Source organism: Sebastes fasciatus, chromosome 16 (genome assembly GCF_043250625.1).
Source record: "Sebastes fasciatus isolate fSebFas1 chromosome 16, fSebFas1.pri, whole genome shotgun sequence".
In the NCBI taxonomy this organism is placed as follows: Eukaryota; Metazoa; Chordata; class Actinopteri; order Perciformes; family Sebastidae; genus Sebastes; species Sebastes fasciatus.
Window position 1 is genome coordinate 20,892,698 of NC_133810.1, and position 22,432 is coordinate 20,915,129.

The 22,432-nt window shown below is 39.1% G+C and overlaps 1 protein-coding gene across 1 annotated transcript in view; it reads right to left on the reverse strand.

Annotated features, from left to right (window-relative positions):
- The window catches only part of LOC141752763 (connector enhancer of kinase suppressor of ras 2-like), a 50,377-nt gene extending 30,492 nt beyond the window's left edge, over positions 1 to 19,885 (reverse strand). The window contains 2 exon segments of the mRNA XM_074610924.1: positions 7,524 to 7,687; positions 19,382 to 19,885. Coding sequence (XP_074467025.1) covers positions 7,524 to 7,687; positions 19,382 to 19,445 — 228 coding nt within the window. The 5' untranslated portion in view covers positions 19,446 to 19,885.
- Positions 19,886 to 22,432: the final 2,547 nt, after the last annotated feature.

The following is a 22,432-nucleotide window of genomic DNA, read 5'->3' on the forward strand; positions in this document are numbered from 1 at the left end:
ACACTGTCAACCATCATATCAAATTGGAAGTTCCTAAGTGAAATAGTTTTCGAGGTCTACTCTGGAAACGAACTACAAGTCGAAACAAATCACAGTTCTTGGCCAAAATTTCAAAGATTTTGGGCACCCTGGACTTCTAACACCCAAAATGCACAACTATACCATCGTACCTAATTTGAAGTTCATAAGTTAAATAGTTTCAGAGTTCTGCTGAAATGAAAGTGTGACACGCGAAAGAACAGACGAAAGGACGGACGGAAGGAAGGACACTCAGAGCGCTATATACCCCCGACTACGTTTTTCGCGAGGGTATAATAATAATATATTATAGGGCTGTCAATCGATTAAAATATTTAATCAAATTAATCACATGATTGTCCATAGTTAATCGTAATTAATCAAATTTTTTTATCTGTCCAAAATGTACCTTAAAGGGAGATTTATCAAGTATTTAATACTCGGGGAGTGGGCAAATATGATTGCTTATGCAAATGTATGTATAAATGTATTATTGGAAATCAAATAACAACTCAAAACAATGACAAATATTGTCCAGAAACCCTAACAGGTACTGCATTTAGCATAAAAAATATGCTCAAATCATAACATGGCAAACTCAAGCCCAACAGGCAACAACAGCTGTCAGTGTGTCAGTGTGCTGACTTGACTATGACTGGCCCCAAACTGCATGTGATTATCATAAAGTGGGCATGTCTGTAAAGGGGAGACCCGTAGGTACCCATAGAACCCATTTTCATTCACATATCTTAAGGTCAGAGGTCAAGGGACCCCTTTGAAAATGGCCATGCCAGTTTTTCCTCGCCTAAATTTAGCGTAGGTTTGGAGCGTTATTTAGCCTCTTTTGCGACAAGCTAGTAGGACAAACTGAGCCCGCTACAACCTAAAAATCACAAGTTGCGTTACTGCCGTTAAAATTTGCATTAACACGTCAACTTTTACAGCCTTAATATATTGCCTTGTTCCTGCTTCTCCAATTTGAAGAATTGCTGCTTTTCTCTGTTTTATATCATTGTAAACAATCAATTTGAAGTCACATTAAGCTCTGTGAATTGTAACAGACATTTTCTCCTTTCTGACATTGTGTGCACCAAACGATTAATTGACAAAATAATCTGCAGATTAGTCGATAATGAAAATAATTGTTAATTGCAGACTTAATTAGATGACATGAGAATTTTGAACTTTTGTGAGCTAACAGATGCCTAAATCAACTAACAAACATCCCATACTACAAACAAGTAAATTAATATAACATAGCAAAAAATAATTGGAAAAACAATGAAAGAAAGGTTTTCCCCTGATACTGCAAATTAAAGGCAAAAAGACTGGAATATACTGCAGATTTTCAGAGTTAATGCATTTAAAAATTTGGAAAGAAGTACATATTCAGCAAGGGATTTGTAAAAGTGACGACGTTTGCTAAAGGCTCTCCTCTGGGAGAAACAAAATATGATTAAATTGTTTTTGACTAAACTGAGTGTATTACATTATTCTGTCAGAAACTACTGGGTTTTACTAGAGGAAGAGACTCTCCTGAATAGGAAGTGGTTTATTTTACATGTCATTGTGACCATGCTCACCTGAATCACAAGGTAACCCAGGTTTGAGGGCGCTGCAGTGATGTGTATAAATATTAGGCTTTCACTACTTCAGCAGCACATTAGCCCGATCAGCAGAGCAGCAGTTTATCATGCTGACACACACAAAACCTGTGTTTCTGAGACTAAGAGCAGAAATCACTCTGTAATCCATACAGCAATAATGACAGCTGTAAATTGACTAGATTATTATCTCTGTAAGATTTGCTGTGATGTTTGAAAATCAAGACCTAAAGCTCTTTCCCAATCATAATTCACCTATTCCTGAAACAAATGACTTTGTGAGTAAAAGAACCCATTTGTGCCCAAAGAAAATATTTAGTATGAAAAAAGTCTTGAAATTTCGTACGGACATACTTTGGGCAAGTTTCTAATAGTAAAACTTTGACATTTTTAGGTCATCTGAAAAATCACACTTTTGTTAATAGAATGCTTTCCATATGACATATAACATACCATTTTTACACATGTGTGCACATCTTTGATATTCAACTTGTTATGAGTTCATAGATACCAAATACGTGATTGTGCTCCTTGTAGCTTCAATTGTTTTTTTCCCCTAAAATTTAGAGTTAACAATTAACCTAACCTGCGTGTCATGTCTCTTTGGATTGTGGGAGGAAACCAGAGAACCCGGAGAAAACCCACGCTAACATGGGAGAACAGGCAAACTCCACACAGGGCCCAAAGCTGGGTTTGAATCTGTGACCCAGACTAGATATAGTATGATAGGAAATACAAAATTTCAGTTGCGGGCACAAATGGGTTAACAGACTTCATGGATGATAACTTTATGCAAAAATACAGCTAAACATCGTCACTCAGTTGGATCTTACATATCCAAAATGTCAATTTTTCAGGACTAAAAACCAACCCTGCATTAACGTGCTGACGTGCTGACGTGCTGACGTGCTTACGGTAAGCGTATTGCCTCATTTCCGGTTGCCTGTCTTTCTGTGTGCTGCTGTGTTCTGTAGCTGCTCTAGCACATCCAGGGCAATATAGTTATATACTCTTCATTACAGCGGATAATTACCCGCTACATTTATATCTACACTATAGATATAGGGTGACTGTCCGAAGGACGCATAGTCGTACCCTGAAGCCCACGGTTAACCACCAACCACTTCACGTTTCTAACAGATATTCCCCTCTCAGCGACACACCCGCTGAGAAACCAACTCTGGTTATCGGCAGCTCCATTTTGCGGAACGTGAAGTTAGCGAAGCCAGCTGCCATAGTTAATTGCATCCCGGGGGCCAGAGCGGGCGACATTGAATCCGTTTTGAAACTGCTGGCTAAGGATAAACGTAAATACAGTAAGATTGTTATTCACGTCGGCGGTAATGACACCCGGTTACGTCGATCGGAGGTCACTAAAGTTAATGTTCAGTCGGTGTGTGCATACGCAAAAACAATGTCGGACTCCGTAGTTTTCTCTGGTCCCCTCCCCAATTTGACCAGTGACGACATGTATAGCCGCATGAAGTCATTCCACAGCTGGCTGTCGTGGTGGTGTCCAGCAAACGATGTGGGCTTCATTGACAATTGGAACCCTTTCTGGGGAATTCCTGGTCTGATTAGGAGAGACGGCATTCATCCTACTTTGGATGGTGCGGCTCTCTTATCCAGAAATCTGACCAAGATTGTTGGTGGAACAAATCCATGACAAACCAGGGGTCATTCCAGGACGCAGAGCTGTAGTCTTACACACTTCTCTGCGCTTCCATTAGAGCAGTTACCCACCCATAGCTTAACCCCAAACCTCACTGAGACTGTGTCTGCCCCACCTAAATTAATGAAATCAAAAGTAAACAGAAGAGGAGTTAAACATAATAATCTAATAAAATCTAACACTAGCACTGCAATAAAGCAACAAAACAGGAGAATTAAATGTGGACTCTTAAATATCAGATCTCTGTCATCTAAAGCTCTACTAGTAAATGATTTAATATCAGATAATCACATTGATTTATTTTGTCTTACCGAAACCTGGCTGTGTCAGGAAGAATATGTCAGCCTAAACGAATCCACTCCCCCGAGTCATATTAATACTCACATTCCTCGAGACACCGGCCGAGGAGGTGGAGTTGCAGCCATCTTCGACTCAAGCCTATTAATAAACCCTAAAACTAAACTAAATTATAACTCATTTGAAAGCCTTGTTCTTAGTCTTTCACACCCAACCTGGAAAGCACTACAGCCAATTTTATTTGTTATAGTGTACCGCGCTCCAGGCCCATATTCTGAATTTCTATCTGAATTCTCAGAGTTTCTATCAAGCTTAGTCCTGAAAACAGATAAAGTCATTATAGTAGGTGATTTTAATATTCATGTGGACGTTGATAATGATAGCCTCAGTACTGCGTTTATCTCTTTATTAGATTCAATTGGTTTCTCGCAGAACGTGCATAAACCCACTCACCGCTTTAACCACACCCTCGACCTTGTTATGTCATATGGCGTTGAAATTGAACATTTAATTGTTTTTCCACAGAACTCTCTTTTATCAGACCATTATTTAATCACTTTTGAATTCTTATTACTAGACTATACACCATCAGATAAAAGTGTGTACACTAGATGTCTATCCGATAGTGTTGTAGCTAAATTTAAGGAAGCGATTCCATCAGCATTAAATTCAATACCATGTCTCAATATAACAGAGGACTCGTATGTTAATTTTAGCCCTACCCAAATTGATCATCTTGTAGATAGTGCTACAGACTCACTGCGAGTCACACTTGATTCTGTTGCCCCTCTAAAAAAGAAGTTAGTAAAACAAAGGAAGTCAGCTCCATGGTATAACCCTCAAACACGCAAATTAAAGCAAGCATCGAGGAAACTGGAAAGGATATGGCGTTCCACCAAACAGGAAGAATCTCATTTAGTCTGGCAAGATAGTCTTAAAACATATAGGAAGGCTCTCTGTGATGCCAGAGCAGCCCATTACTCATCATTAATAGAGAAAAATAAGAACAACCCTAGGTTTCTATTCAGCACTGTAGCCAGGCTGACAGAGAGCCACAGCTCTATTGAGCCATGTATTCCTACAACCCTCAGTAGTAGTGACTTCATGAGTTTCTTTAATGATAAAATCATAACTATTAGAGACAAAATTAATCACCTCCTACCGTCAACTGGTACCAATTTATCCTCAAACTTAGGAACCTTAGAAACAGCTGTACAACCTGATATATATTTAGACTGCTTTTCTCCTATCGATCTCCACAAATTAACCTCACTGATCTCCTCATCTAAATCATCTACCTGTCTCCTAGACCCCATCCCAACTAAACTGCTTAAAGAAGTTTTACCTCTAGTTAGCACCTCTTTACTGGATATGATCAATGTGTCTTTATTAACAGGCTATGTACCACAGTCCTTTAAAGTAGCTGTAATTAAACCTCTTCTTAAAAAGCCCACTCTTGATCCAGAGGTCCTAGCCAACTATAGACCTATATCTAACCTTCCCTTTACCTCCAAAATACTCGAAAAAGTAGTTGCCAGTCAGCTGTGTGACTTTCTACAGAACAATCATTTATTCGAAGATTATCAGTCAGGATTTAGAGTGCACCATAGCACAGAGACAGCACTAGTGAAAATTACAAATGACCTTCTAATGGCATCGGACAAAGGACTTGTCTCTGTACTTGTCTTGCTAGATCTCAGTGCTGCTTTCGACACCATTGACCATGACATCCTATTACAAAGACTGGAACATTTAATTGGCATTAAAGGAACTGCACTAAGTTGGTTTAAGTCCTATTTATCAGATCGATCTCAGTTTGTACATGTCAACGATGAGTCCTCCATGCACGCCAAAGTTAGTCACGGAGTTCCACAGGGTTCTGTACTTGGACCAATTCTATTTACCTTATATATGCTTCCCTTAGGCAATGTTATTAGAAAACACTCCAAAAACTTTCATTGTTATGCAGATGATACCCAATTATATCTATCAATCAAGCCAGACGAAACCAACCAGTTAACTAAACTTAAAGCATGCCTTAAGGACATAAAAACCTGGATGACCTGCAATTTCCTGATGTTAAACTCAGACAAAACTGAAGTTATTGTACTAGGCCCTGAGCACCTCCGAAACAAATTATCTAATGATATAGTTACTTTAGATGGCATTGCCCTGGCCTCCAGCACCACCGTAAGGAACCTGGGAGTTGTCTTCGACCAGGATATGTCCTTTAACTCTCACATAAAACAAACCTCACGGACTGCCTTCTTTCATCTACGTAACATTGCGAAGATCAGGCACATCCTGTGTCAAAATGATGCAGAAAAATTAGTCCATGCATTTGTTACCTCTAGACTCGATTACTGCAATTCCTTATTATCAGGCTGCTCCAATAAGTCTCTAAAGACTCTCCAGTTGATCCAGAATTCTGCAGCACGTGTACTGACTAGAACTAGAAAAAGAGATCATATTACGCCTGTATTAGCTTCTCTGCACTGGCTGCCTGTAAAATCCAGAATAGATTTTAAAGTCGTCCTCCTCACCTACAAAGCGCTAAACGGTCAGGCCCCATCATATCTTAAAGAGCTCATAGTACCCTACTACCCCACTAGAGCACTGCGCTCACAGAATGCAGGGTTACTTGAGGTTCCTAGAGTCTCCAAAAGTAGAATGGGAGCAAGAGCCTTCAGCTATCAAGCTCCTCTTCTCTGGAACCAGCTCCCAGTTTCAGTCCGGGAGGCAGACACCGTCTCTACATTTAAGAGTAGGCTAAAGACTTTCCTCTTTGATAACGCTTATACTTAAGCTGCTATAGGCATAGACTGCCGGGGGACTTCCTATGACACACTGTCATAAGGAACTTCCTATGACACACTGAGCTCCCCTCTCCTTATGTATATACTCATGTCCCATGTCCATGTTGTTACTAACTTCATTCCTTCCCGGGAGTCCTTGTGCCTCCTTGTCTCGCAGCTAACCGTGGAGCGGGGTCACACCTGGAGCGAGGTTATACCTGGAGCATGGGTACACTTGGAGCAGGGTTTCACCTGGATCTTGGTGGTCTCCGGTATTGTGGCTGCATCTGCTGCCGCGTCGGTGCCTGCTTGACACCAACTGCTACCATCCCTAATTAACTACGTCTGTACGAGGGACTACCAATGCTAACGAGGGATTTCCAACACCTAGTGACAATGTGGCAGCCTGGAGAATAACACTTCTCAATCACTGCCAAAGACATCAAGAGCTCCCAGCAAGCATGCTGATGCTGCAGGAACCAACGCACGGGCATCGATCGCAGGGACGTCCCACACCAATACACATGGACGTACTGAGGAGAGATGCTGGACAGTGCTGGCTTTCCGATAGTTGTATTATCACTCTTTCCATCCACCACTATTGGTTTTGTGTTATCAGTCCTACTTGTATTAGCTATTACAGCTGCTAGACTGCTATTGTGGCTGCTTCTCTATCTCTCTCTCTCTATCTATCTCTCTCTCTCTCTCTCTCACTCTCTCTCTATCTATCTGTCCCCCCAGCCGGTCTCGACAGATGGCCGCCCGCCCTGCGCCCGGTTCTGCTCCAGGTTTCTTCCCAGTAATCGGGGAGTTTTTCCTGGCCACAGTGCGCTTGGTGGATCCTGTTGGGTCTCTAAACTATGGTGTACGGTCATAGACCTGCTCTATATATAAAGCGTCTTGAGATAACTTCTGTTGTGATTTGACGCTATACAAAAATAAATTGATTTGATTTGATTTGAACCCTACTTTCTAGCTTGACAACACCACATTTTTGGGGTTAATCCAGTGAATTTTTTTAAGTATTTGAAAAGCTGAGGAGGAACCAAATGCACAACGAAAACTTCATCCAACAGCAGTGGTCTTTGAGGTGACATACAGAGTAGTGGGAAGACGGCGTGGGAAGCTTGGACTCACCAGAGCACAAAGTAAGTCCACAGCCTCCAGTATGAGCTCTTGATGGCCGATTCTGGACACTCCCAAATCCTCCAGCTCCTGGTGGGTGATACGCAGCAGCTGGTCCCCCCCTACTTTCTCCCTCTCGAAGGTCTTGATGTACTGCTGCAGGCAGTCGTCCAGGCCTGAGGGATTCACACAGGACGACAGGGAAACTTTCAGTGCAGCCCGAAAACATGAATATTTAGCTTGCTGACGGTATCTGACTTTGATTTCTTATGAAACCTCTATTTGCATTATGTGTTCTGAATCTGATATCACTTTTCTTGCCAGAATATGTGCTGTAAATCTGTAAAGTGTGAACACAGGTTGTATTTCGTTGTGTCTTAAGTGTGAAACGGTCCGTGTCGAGCAATAAATCTGACAGATTCCTCCTCCTCAACAGTCCTGAGGTGCAGTTTCGGCTTTAAACTAGAGAAAGCTTTCAACTAAAAAGGGGCTCCGTGTCGGTGCTCAGCTTGTGTTACATCGTTCACTGCTGCAGCAGGTGTGAAGTCTTTCGCTTGACGCAGTCGATCAAATGCAAACTGATTCTGCATCTCCTGCCTCCATCAACAATTTTCACCTTATCAACGGGGGTTTAAAACTGACACATGCATCGATACAGTAGGGGGTAGCATATAATCAGGAACTCCTACAAAAGATTTCAATCTAATACAGCAGCATCACAAAAAACCTGCATGTGATCTTCACACACAGATTGTATTTATTTGGAAGAATGTGACTGCCTTTTCAATAGGTGTTAATGATATTGAGTCCACCATGGGCGATTCTAGGATCAGACATTTAGGGGGGCTCAGACCCTAATGAGAATGTGAAGGGCGTAGGTTTTGTGTCAACATTGAGAGGGGGGGGTGACACATATTAAAGGGGGGGGAGTCTGGGGGTGCTGCGCCAGGAAATTCAAAGTGTCAAAACATTTAATTTCCTGCATTCTGGGGAATTTATATGCACAAATTTCTGCCTTTTCTGCATTCAATTATGGTAAAAAATTCTTTATTTATGTAAAGAAAAACACAAAATTCAGGCACCAGGTGACAATTCAAGTCATTGGATCCACAATAGTCTCAGTTTTCTAGTCATATCAGGTCAATTTATGCAATTCCAAGACTGTTTAGGGACCCTAGTATGTAGAAATTTTCAAATACGCCCTTCTAAAATAGGCGAAAATAATACATTTATACTGCATGCAAAAACTGCATGTTTTTTGCTCCAAACTGCATGTGATTATTATAAAGTGGGCATGTCTGTAAAGGGGAGACTTGTGGGTACCAATAGCACCCATTTACATTCACATTTCTTGAGGTCAGAGGTCAAGGGACCCCTTTGAAAATGGCCATGCCAGTTTACCCTCACCAGAATATAGGTTAAGTTTGGAGCGTTATTTAGCTTCCTGACAAGCTAACATGACATGGACCAGTGGATTCTTTAGGTTTCCTAAGATTTTTTTTTTTTCATTGTTGATTAATGTGCTACTTATTTTCTTAATTAACTGATTCATTTATTTGGTCTATAAAATGTCAGAAAGTGGCAGAAAATGGCCATCCTAATTTACTAGAGCCCAAGGTATGTCTTTAAATTGCTTGTTTTATCTGACCAACAGTCCAAAAACCCAAAGATATTAATTTTACTATCATACACCCTAAAAAATGTGATCAATGGTTAACTTAAAAAAATTAAGGCAACAAAGTGACACGTAATATAATTGAGTAGATTTTACTACTACAAATTTGATTAAAAAGTATTGAATAAATTAAGTAAATCCAAATTAATTTCACAAGGAAAACTGATTTATATTTACAGAATATCTGGGTGAAATTGATTTAGATTTACTGAATATTTGGGTAAAATTGATTTATATTAATTACTTATCTTGGTGAAATTGATTTACATTTACTGAATATCTGGGTGAAATTGATTTATATTAATTAATTATCTTAGTGAAATTGATTTATATTTATTAATTATTTGGTTGAAATTGATTTATATCAATTAATTATCTTGGTGAAATTGATTTATATTTATTAATTATCTGGGCAAAATTGATTTATATTTACTGAATATCAGGGTCAAATTGATTTATATTTACTGAATATCAGGGTAAAATTGATTTATATTTACTAATTATTTGGGGGAAAATGATTTGGATTCACTATATAAAATACATAATATCAACTAACATTTTAACACATTGTTGCTTGAATCCATTCAATAATATTGATTGTCACTTTGTTGCCACAAATTTTCTATGTCTAATCTACTCAATAATATTGATTGTCACTTTGTTGCCACAAATTTTCTATGTCTAATCTACTAAATATCATGCCTTTTTGGTGCCACAGTTTACTTCGGTTGGGCCAACAGATCACAATGCATAAGTACATCAGGTAAACATTTATTTGAGCCATTTATAAATTATTACGTTTCTCCAATGTTTTTCAAGTGCAAAGTGCAAACATACAACAATAAAGTAGAGAGGGGCTATAATAAAACAAAGAAAGAAACCATGCATGTGTACAACAGGGATACAATTAATATTTACCTGACAAATGTATACTTGAGACTACTTGACAGACTTGGAGTGATGAAAAGGCTAAATTTACCAAAACTGCACAATGACCTATAACCTCTGCCCATCACTTTATTACAGGCACAGATTCCTTTTTTTGGATGTGATTAAAGGTTTAGTCCTGATAGTTTATTGCATTTAAATTACGTTGTATGTTTTCAGACTGCAATTATTTTTTTTAATTTGAATATGAAATATTTTTTTATGACATGCACTAATTGAAATCCTCAGGGCCATTATGTTTTTCAAAAAGCTAAAAGTAAGCGATAAAATATCACATGTTAATTGACTTACAGTTTGGGATAAGGTCAAGTGCTTACATTTGCCTTACATCTTCACTACTGGCTAAAATAGGACTCTGGACAATCACATTATTCATTTGTTAAAATTCCCCAATTAAAACCTATTAAATTTGCATCCCTGGTGTACACAGTAGAATCACAAGGTACAAGAACAGCTACCTGTGGCATTATTAAGTCAAAAACATAATACCACTCCCCTCAAATGAGTATGATTGTTTCTTTCTAAATAACCACCTGCAACACTGAAACTTGTGCATTTTACAAAAATAACTAACCCTTGGAAGTAACAATGTGACAGTTTTCACAATTACTTAACAATTCCCTTCATTCTGCAAGGGTCCATTTTCTTAAGCTAGTAGCTTATTCTTGAGGCTGTTTACTTTTGGGGACAAATTCAAACAATCCAGCTTGAGGAAGAGTTTCTGGAAGACTTCAAGCGTGTACCTGAGCTCCTTTGGATAGGCGAGGTTCACTGCATATGCCAACCCAACGAGCAAGGCGCAAGCCCTTGGAAAGTTACCCAGAGCAGTCAGAACTTTCATGCCCTCGATCACAATACCGATGTCACCGGGAACCTCTGAAGTATTAGTCTTGATGTTGTAGATTTTCATCCTCTGTACAGCAAGGTCCTGTGACACACTGTCTTCATCAGCATCCTGAAATAGCACAAACATTGTATTTCAGAGTATGCAGCCGATAGAGAAGGTCCTAATTGAACATCTCCCAAATTGCTTCTAACCCTTTGGAAAAGGAAATCTGGGGCTGTCAAAGCTGTTGCACATCAGTGTTTTAGAAAAATCTGAAATAATGTATTTGCAAAAGCATATTTTTATGCCAGGTAAGTTAAAAAATATCCAATCAGATCACCAACAAATCAAAACAATTCAGTGACACCAGAGATGATGGTCTGAACTGACTCAGTTGTAAATATTTATAAATGAAATTTTTGAAATTAAATCAATCCAGTGCTCCATAAATTAATTTCCTCCTTGCACTTGTGTATTGATGAATAGCTTATTCTACATTCAATAACACAGGCTGGTCACCTGTCAACCAGTCCTCTATGGCAGTGTACGCTCACTCCTGAAACTTGAAGTAATCCACAGCAACTGGATCAACTCTGCTACTTAACTTATTTTAGAAGTTGCCTCAGTCTCTCTATAAAACTGTCTCTCAGCTGCTTTGTGAATAGCTCTTAGGAAAAAACTGTTAGCTAGGAACTTTTAGGGCCAAATTTTAAAGAGAAGAAGTCAACTACTGATAACTTGAATTATGTCAGTTGGTAAAATCAGAATGAGATGGTGAGCATTTAGTAACACCTATTTCTACAGTAGTACGTACGAATTCCGTAATGGAAAACAAAGACTTTACACACAGAGAGGACAATGATTACTTACACGACTCAACAAACCTATAAAAACCTTGTCAAAAATTACTGAAGAAATAGAGTTAAGATCGTATTGTGTTATTTGACCTTCCCAAGACATACTGTACAAGGTGAGAAATGAGAGAGAGAGAGAGATCAGTTTCTTTATATTTTAACATTCAACTTACATCATACTCTTTTAAGAGTTGATCCGTCGATTCCCCAAGGTACACCATCAAACACTAAATGACAACATCTCTGGTCATGTTGATGCTTGGAAGGCTTGGGGCCTGGAATGACAAAAATAAACATAGTTCAAGTTCTATTCAAGTAAAAATCATCCACTGACCTCAAACTGGCCAGAAGATGCAATTTTTAACACTAAGTGGCTTATATTACTGTTTAACAAACTCCTATCAAGCATCCTTAATGTGCTGTCCAAGTGACCAGTCTACTGAAACACTTCCCGTTATTACTGAGGTTTCCAGGGAACCAGCGGGGACTCCAGGAGGTCATTGGTCCCATCAAAGAAAGAGTGCATAGCACATAAACTCCCATAAAACTACAACATTTACACCTTTCTTTTTGTATGGATTAAACAAACACATTACATTTTAATCAGTGAGCTCTCAATGTGCTGGTAGGCAAATTTTGTTAACTTTGGACCGTCTTCCCTTGTTTCCAGTTTTTTATGATAAGCTATGCTGCTGGTTGTAGCTTCATATTTATAGTACAGACATGTGAGTGATATCAATCTGATATCATCTACCAAATTATCTTCCAGCGGTTTGATCACAAAATTCCTAAAAAATAATATTAACAAACATAATACTCATTGAAGGATACCTTGAGTAGGATAGCCTGCAGCCTCAACCCCATGGTTCCGCCCTTGGAGTAGAAGAGGTTCAGAAGCCTGGGAGTGTATTCATCCAGCTTGGACATGCACTTTGATTCAAGGTGCACAGTTGTGATTCTGTGAAACTCATCCTGGATCTGAAAGACCAGTAATAAAACCAGCTTTAAAGCCTCAAATATTACTATTATACAATTTTATGACATCCGTGTTTGCTGATTGTTTACCTTCTGGGTTAAATCATCTGACTGTACACTGCGGGATTCCTGATGGAAGTACCAACTTCTCAATTCGGTCATCAATCATCACAAAAGTTCAATAGCATCACAAGCAGAAGTTTAAAGATGAGACAAGACATACAGTGAGTAACGTAATTAAGAGGCTGGAGTGTGCCACCAGAATAGAAAAAAAAATAGAACTAATTAATTTATTAATTAGATTGTTAATGTAATTAAAGTATATTTAAATTTGCCAATTACAAATATTTCCTTATTCTGTATTTAATCAATAACATAATTGTAATATTAGTATTTGTTGTTTAGTATGTGTTGATACTGTATATATTACATTACAATTTAGTTTATAGGGTTTTTGTCTGAAATCTAAAAAAAATTCAGAATAAATTATTATTACTATTATTTACAATATTACAAGAAGAACATGTGATTAATTTGAGTAATATAAATTGTAACTAGGGTGTGGAAAAGTATGCACAAGCCATGTGTTATCATAGCTTAATTATATGTCTATGAGAAATGAGTGATCAGTATTTTACATTTTCTGCTGCTTTAATTCAAATTCAGGTTGGAACTACAGGGTTTTTTGAACATCACTGATAATCAAAACTGATGCAAATCTGCTTTCTAACCTGCAAAAGTTGATACAAAAAAAGCTAGTATTAACCAAATTTTGTATTGCAAAACAAACGGTGTACAAAACATTACACAACATGTACTGTATGTGAAACATTGTATCACATCAGATTGTGTATTGAATATAAGTGTGATAGATACCTGTTGATAGATTTCAGTCAAAGACTCTTGATGCACCTGGAAAGACATTCATATTAGCTTTAATTCATGTAGCTGGTATGTCAATATACAGTAAAAAGATCACTTTCACCGTCTGTGGCATATTCTACAGATGTCTAGACATTGAAACTGTAGTAATGTTGCTGGTATGATGTCAATAAAATGTCAAACGGTCATTTTGACTGTCTATCTTTGCTGTGAACGGCAGCACAGGGAAAACAATAGACGAGACCAGTAATCTGTAGAAGAGACCAGCTCTGCAGCCACGCTGCGCTGCTCAAGCGGTAACTAGTTTACCGACCTCAAATCCGCATTCACTAACGAGGCTTGGTGTAATCTGTCCGCATGAGCTGCAAACACTGTTTGAAAGTAACGCTACTCCAACAGAGTCAAAGTAAAGCGGGTCGGTTCTACCATCTGAATCCCGCTGTGGCCTCATAGCACTGTGAACAGAGACATTAAACTGCGAGGCTCTGTGAATTAGTGATTAACAGCAACCAGAACATTCACTAAACACAATCACGAACTTTAGAGAGAGAGAGAAAGAGGAAATAACGCACTTTCAAAATGTAATGACAAACCCTGATTAAACTACTGATTTATAGGCTACAAAAGCTGACAAGTTGGTAACTGCTTTCAACAGTTTACTTGAGAAAACGAAATGTAGTAATGTCAAATATCTCTTATAATTAATCACCTCTGAGAGCAGGAAAGTTTGTTTGTTTAAGTTTAATTGTGCATGTTAATGCACAATTAAACAGGTGTGGGGTCTGGCTACTTGCTGGCGTTAGCTAGCTCGTTAGTGTGGGGGATGGGTGGAAGCTCCTATGAACATGTGTAAAAGTAGATTAGCTGGTATATTCAAAGGGCATTATATGTGGTATAACGTTATACCTGGGAAAGTCACATGAAATTGTGACATAGAGTCAGTCTCTTTTTAGGTCCATGCCTTTAGTTGAATCAAAGATAACACAGACTGACTATGAATACAGACCTAGCTAAAGTTAACATTAGCTAGTTGATTTTTGACTTACAGTGCAGTAAAGTTGGAATTTTTGGTAACTTGCAGTAACGTAAAACAATGTTAAACTGCTACAGCAACTTGGCTATAAATTGTTCGTTAATAACTAAAAACAATTAAACAGGTCTTACCTTTGTGAAAACGGTAAAATGGTGGTCCCTCAATGTGTGGCAGACAATGCTGGAAGTCCATGTGGCGCCAAAATGCCGTGGGCGGAAGTGTAGTAAAGTGATTGAAACTAAAGACATCCCAATGAGTACAATTTATCAATTTTCTGCATCGTTAATGTAACTGATAAAATATAATTAAGTTCTACTCAGTGATTCACAGCTGATTTTATTCAAACAAAATTAAGTAAAATACAATTAATAAATCATTCTAATTTGTTCAATTCAGCTCAATGTGATTCCAAACTACCCAGTCTTTTTTATTATGTATAAGTTACTATTATTTATTAATTAAATATTAATTAACCCCAATCCCAGTTTTTACAGTCTAGAAGACACAGAAAAACAACAAATATTAATGTTTGAGACAACACATTTTGGGCTTTTTTGCTTAAAAAATAGTTGCTGAGGAATTTTTTGTATAGATTGACCAATCAATTAACTGTCTAATCATTTTAGCTTCAACTCATCTATATACATATATACGGTATACACACACATATATACATATATATATATATATATATACAGTATATACACACATATATACAGTATACACACATATACTGTATATACAGTATATATATATACATACATACACACATATATACATTTACACACACATATACAGTATATACTGTATATATATATATATATACACGTATATATTATAGCTGCACGTCACCAGAAGGTGCTCTGAATGCTGAAACTGGCTATCCTTTAACCATTCGAGACAGAGTATAGCCTTTGTGAGGCTTTTTCTATACGCTCGGTCTGTTTCCATCTTCTCAGTGAGAGAGGGACACACAGACACACACACACACACACACACACACACACACACACACACACACAGACAACTCTTTGCTCATCTTGTGTTCTCATCGCTGCCGACCAATCATATACATGTGTCTCAGTGCGGTGCCTAAACCTGATCAAGCATTCAGATCGGGTTTAGCTGGCAGCTAAACGGTGGAGAGGAAACATAGGGAGCTTCATGGTTTTGCATCAAATTTAAAGGCTTAACTAATCAGCCTCTTCACCAAGTTAATTGAGACTCATTATATCAATGAAGTATTCCCCATGTTGCCATAGAAACCATGAAGCAGGGTTTTGGCAGGGGATTGTCCCTGACCGCAGGACCAAATAAAGAAAGACGTGAAGAGAGGACATGATGCTTTCCAAAAAGTGATGAGACATCTAGCCCACATAGCTGTCTGCAGAGCTCATTAGGAATAATTCCAAGACTCCCATGGGATTTTACATTTTTAAACAGTATTGTGAAGCATCACTTAGCACTATTTTTGATGGGTATAGATAAAGGCTATTACCAATAATTGAAATGGGAGAGTTAAGACACAAAAAAGCAGACTAACATGCTGTTTATGGATGCTAAAGTTACATATTTTGACTGTATAGCATCGTGTAATAGAAACCCCTGCTAGATGAAGTATACTTGGTTGATTGCACTAAGTAATCTCTGTCATGTCCATGTCATGTGCGGGTCAGATTATGAGGCACGCTGAGGAGAAATTAAAAGCGCAGCACTGACACATCCTGATCTTCATTCTAGATAATCCACTGGTAATGTGAGGTAAGAGAGATATTTAAGGCTGTTAGCGTTGTTCAAATGGATTTCTGTTAAACTGACTTGTCATTGATCACCGTCAGTGACTCACTGTCACTGTGGGCAAGAAAAGACTGAAAGAGAACAAATGTAAAGCTGATATACTTCACAAAACATGAATTATGTTAATGCACACTGCCAGGAAGAGTAAAGAGATTATACTAAACCCGCATTACAGTGAGTCAGTGCCTCAAAATGCACACAATTCATAAAAACAATACTGAAAATGTACATATTATGTGTGTTTGCACGACTATATCACACACTTGTTTAAGAACACATTTTCAGGAATTCTTTCCTCTTTTGTGATGGGAATCTCTTCTTTAAAGCGGCTTTGTCACAGCTGGGAATAGGGCGTCTTGCTCACACAAAACACTACCGGGAGGTGGGTGGAGAGTGGTATTGTGGGAAGGTCACAGGGTGCCCCTATTTGGCCTCCAGTGACATCACGGAGCGCTATGCTAATAATGGAACCTGTGAATGCTATAACGACAAAATGCTGCCAGTCCTCAGGAGCTGAGACAAGAATGAAACCCCCTCTCCGTCTCCTCTCCCTCAGTGTCTCTCAGTGCCACTCTGTCCCTCACTTTAAATTACCATTACTGGGCTCTGGGCACACAATCGTCTCTGCTCCACTTGTCAGATGTGGGACACTTCTGAAGAGCCCTCTCTCATATCCCATCTCCGCTCCTCGCTCCCTATATATCTCACTCCTGCTACCAGCTTATTTACAGATCATCTTAGATCTCGTTTGAACTGTTGCGGCCGTTCTGTCTTTGCTTTTCTCCAAGTCCCATCACCTCTTTGTTTGTTTAAATCCTCCATGAAGCTATACACTGTCTTTACTGAGCCAGCACACTCACAAAGACACCCTGTTTAAGAGGCAACATCAGACTTCAGGTATTTGTAACACACAACTCACACTAAGAGAGGTCTGATCCTTGCAATCATAATATGTCTGAGCCAGCAGAAAAAGGCCTACAGGCTTAGAGTTATGACTAAGAGTGTGTGTGTGTGTGTGTGGGGGGGGTGTTGAGGCAGTAAAGATGTATGTGTATGTTTCATCTGGAGCATCTCTGAAGGACTCTGGCCTGACACGTGAGCACGTGGGCTCTGCAAAACAACACACATTACTCAAACAATTACTGCAATAACAGACAAATACAAGCAGTTTAACATCTCCTCTTACATCTTGCACATATTTGATAGTAACAAACAGACCGCCAGTGGCAATTACTTTGTAATGCAAACAGCCAAACGCAGCAAATCTATTTATTATCTGTGGCCTGACAGTGTCCTGATAGACTTCGGTGGGCCATTTATAGGTCTTGAGCAGACAATTTTCCTCTGTGGAGCCTCTCATTCAACACAGCTACCAAATCTTATCGATGATGAATTCATTCCAACAACTATATATTAAACCTGCAGTAGGCAGAATGATTTTGGCATCATTGGGCAAACATTCCATAATCACATTTCAGCATATTGTAATTCAAGTGTTCTGAGAGAAAAGTAGACACCTCCCCATGGCTCTGTTTTCAGGCTTTAAAAAATGTAGACCGTGACAGGAGACTTTGGCCAATCACAGGTAATTTCAGAGAGAGAGCGTTCCTATTGAGCGTTCCTATTGGCTGTGCTCCGGCTGGTGGGCGGTGCTTGGTATTTCATCAACCATTCTCAACATGGCTGCCGGGTCACAAACTTTCTCATTTTACAGCTAAACAGTACACTACAAGATGTTTCTGAAAACATTTGAGGTGAGAAATAGGCATCACAGTAACAGAATACTGATTCATATTTGATCATCGCTGCCAAGGTTGACCGTTTGATCGGAGTTTGCGAGTGATTGACTGCTGCTCAGGTATGGCAGGCTCCAGATCGGCTCTGATTGGTTGTTTTCATTCGGTCTGTGAAATCTTGCAGATGCCATTAGGAGCACCAGAGGACACAGAGGCACGACTATCTGTCTCAAACACTACTGTCAGGATATAATGACCGTTTTATAAAAATAACTTCTTTTTTTTAGCATATTTGCTCCATTTCTACCCACTGCTGCTTTCAGGTTTACAAATTAAATTGAATTATTATTTTCAGTTCAGCTTTTCTTGGATGCTTTAAGAGTGCTTCATTACCAAACTGGATGTATATTTGAACCTCATTCGTCTGCTGGATGTTTCCCAAATTTGATGATATGTTCCGATTTACACGAAAATGCTCTTATGCCTGAATAAATGCCTAACTTGAAGTCAGAGCTAATATACTCTTAAGGGATCACCTTGAGTTTCAGTGCACTAGGAGGTTTTAAAACTATTTAAGCTACTTGTCAGCTGTGACTTCTTAATGACTTAGAACATCTGTGGATCAACATTTTGCACAGATGGCTGCACAAGCAATGCATTATAGAGCTATGATAGCTCTTATTTTTATACAATGCACATATAAACCTTGGTGGATAACTTGAAATAGAGCTTGTGAGCCCAGACCCAGAGAGAAGGGTTATAATTTGGGTGTAATTACTGGATCTCCGCTGTGTTTCCCAGCCTCCTGCGAGGCATCCCCGCGTTAACAATAACCACCGCAGGACACAATAGAGGTTTTAAAGCGTTCTGTGCTATCTGAATGCGTTAGGCTCTGGACAACATGTTGGTCTGAAAGGACAAGTCGTCTCCACATTATAACAGCCTGCGCAAATGGATGAAATGATTGAAGGGTGTAATTAAAATGCTTAAGGATGAGGCAGAAAGCCGAGGCTCAGCAGGTGTTTTCTTCTCTTCTGGCATCTCCAGTGAATTTATGTTGAATGCATTTCGACTCGCAGCTCAATCATTGCAATATCGCAGTTTGGTGAATTCTCTTTGGCTCTCATGGTGCCTGAAGGCTTACCTTTCATCCAGTCAACCACTTGACTGTAGCTCCACTTGCTCACAGGCTCCATAACCAGTGCCATGGTAGAAGTTTGTCTTGTTCACGCTTGACAAAAGAAAAACACCCTCAACAACACTCCACCCCTTCAAAAAGGTTTCAAAAATACAGAATACAATTAGAAATGAAAAACACTACATAAACGGGCAGTCTGGATTCTTCTCTGGTGGGTTTGGCTGTTTACAAACAAAACGAGGTCCAAGAGGTCCAAAATGTCGCTTTGACCAGGCTTAGTTGAGCCCAGCAGACTTGCACATTCCTGAGCTGTTTGCTCGCTTCAAAGAGCTCTTTTACTTGTCATTCATGTCAGGCTCAGTGGCGCTAATGCTGCTGGGTCGCTGCTGGCCGACCCCCACTTCCAAAATACATCCCAGTAGCATCCAGAGCAGAAGAGAACAACGCACAGACTGTCACTTCATCCTGGTGTCTGGGAAGGTTGGGTTCGCTCTGAGCATCCTCCCTCATACACAGACATGGAGTCACAGCCCGCACCGTGCGGAGCATGGGCTATGAGGGGTGATTAGTGCCACAAAGAGGCATGAGGAGTCTGAGCAGGAGATCCGTCTTAACGGGAATTAATGACATACAGATTATACTGGATTTTTTATAAGAATAAGAGCTGAAAAGATTGGCTGAGTGGCAGCACCTATTGGCACTGCAGTTCAGGCATGAACAAGCAGAAATTGGTAAGCACGTTATAAGGACAGTGCTGGCTGTTTTTAAAGAAACTCATTCAGCTCAGATTCCAGCATGGGCCTCCAGCATGGGCCTCCAGCATGGGCCTCCAGCATGGGCCTCCGGCAGCGACCAGCTCGCCGCGGACAGACCCAGATCCGGCCTAGCCGCCTGCGAACTGCAGTCAGTACTCCGGCCAGGAGCGGAGCTTTGCCTCGCTTCTCTGCCCACTGGAGGGAAGGGCGGCACGGGAGAACCAAGACTTCACGGGGTAGACCGTCAGACCCTTTTCTAAGGAGACTTTCACATCAGGGAACCGGGCCCGGATCCATGTATACTTGACCCCAAAGTTCATCCCCAAAACCCCCCCTTGGGACATATAAAAATTCGGAACATGAGAGCACATATATCAAGCAGCCCTGAGCCAGGAGGTGCAAGTGCAAAATAAGAGATATAATTAAATAAAATGATAGTGGTATCCAGTGGCCACTGGATAGCACGATAACCACTGATGGCCTACTTGTAAAAAGACATTCATTCTCCATAATGCATACGGCAATCTGTGAATACCATGAACCACTAATAAATCCATACAACACAATGGCTATCCTGACAATGATTCCTTTCCTTCTCCTCAAAATCCTCGGGCACTAATCACCTTTCATACACTCCACTGTTTCCTCCTGCCGTCTTTGTCGCTGCTCACGCCTCCATCACACAAAGCGCAGTGGAGCGCTCACTAAACTGACATGCGCCTCGCTTTTTTTCATGTATTGGTAAACAGCCTCAGGATCTAAGCCTATATTCACTGCATGGACACGCGTGATACAGCAAATAAAATACTACATTTAAACTGAATGCATAGCCTACCATATACATCAAAAAGAAATGCACTGATGAGTAACCTACATGCACATTTTTCGTTTCTACATATGTTATCCAACAGAGATTAATTAAGTAAATGTTTTCTAATTAGGTCCAACAACTCTTTCATTCAGTAGAATAACTAATGATTATTCTACAGCACCAATAAATGATGAAAAGTGGTATAAGTATTCACATCAAATCAATAGGCTGCATTAAAAAATGAATATCCAAACATTTACTGACATTTTTCAAAGCGTTGTCAACGATATTAAACAAGCAGGTGGATGGGCCAATATAGCAGAAACTCCAACAGTGCTAGCACTGACATTCAACATAAACAATAATCCTAAATAAATACAGGGACAGGAAGCCATCCTGTGAGAAACTTGATAATGTGACTGGATTTCACCTATAAATAGAAATTAAAATAACATACAAATGAAATACAACCAAATATACAGCTCTAATAAACACCATCTGTACCGTTTTTTTTCACCTTTTATGAATCATGTTTTGCAGTAAGTAAATACAAGCCAGAAGAACATTCCAGCATTTGCCGTGCACACAAATATTCACAGTTTGCATTTGACACAGTATCATCTTTGTATAACAGCAGTGCCATAAATTAAGATGAAAAAAAATTGTCTTGTGGTGGGATGCAATATATCGACGACAATGAATTATCCAACATAACAAATAATATCATACTCATTATACCTTCTCCTCATTAGCTAATGTTGAAGAGATTTTGTCTCAACCTTTATTAATTGCATTACAGACAACCACCCCAATTATAAAGAAATTTACAGTTTTTCTCATTTGCTTTGGCTCAATTCTGGAATGAGAATTACTTTTTTTCAAAACAATAAGATCAACTGTCTGAACAATTAGTATGTTGTTCACAACAGATTAGAATATCTCATTCATTCAAGCAAATTGCACGTGTTTAGGCACATGTGCAAAAAATAGGTACAACTGTCAACAATTTGGCCCAATAACCACTTGCACATGTCTTGCTGATCAAAACTGATGAGTTGATTTTCAGTGAAATTGTCATCCTCTTCACAACTTCTAAACATTCTTTCATCGTTGGAGCCATCACATACAAAATGATCCATTCAATTATCAAAATCTGTGAGACATACATATATATTTTTTTATAGATTAGTTTTTTAACTGAACTATACCGCAGGTTTTTTCGTTGTTGATTTTAGGCATAGATATCAAATTTCTGTGAGTTGAGTCTCAGTGAAATTGTCATCCTCTTCACAACTTCTAAACATTCTTTCATCGTTGGAGCCATCACATGCAAAATGATCCATTCAATTATAAAAATCTGTGAGACAGACATATATATTTTTTTATATATTATTTTTTTAACTGAACTATACCGCAGGTTTTTTCATTTGTGCAGGGTTGTTGTTGATTTTAGGCATAGATATCAAATTTCTGTTCACTGTATATGACTTT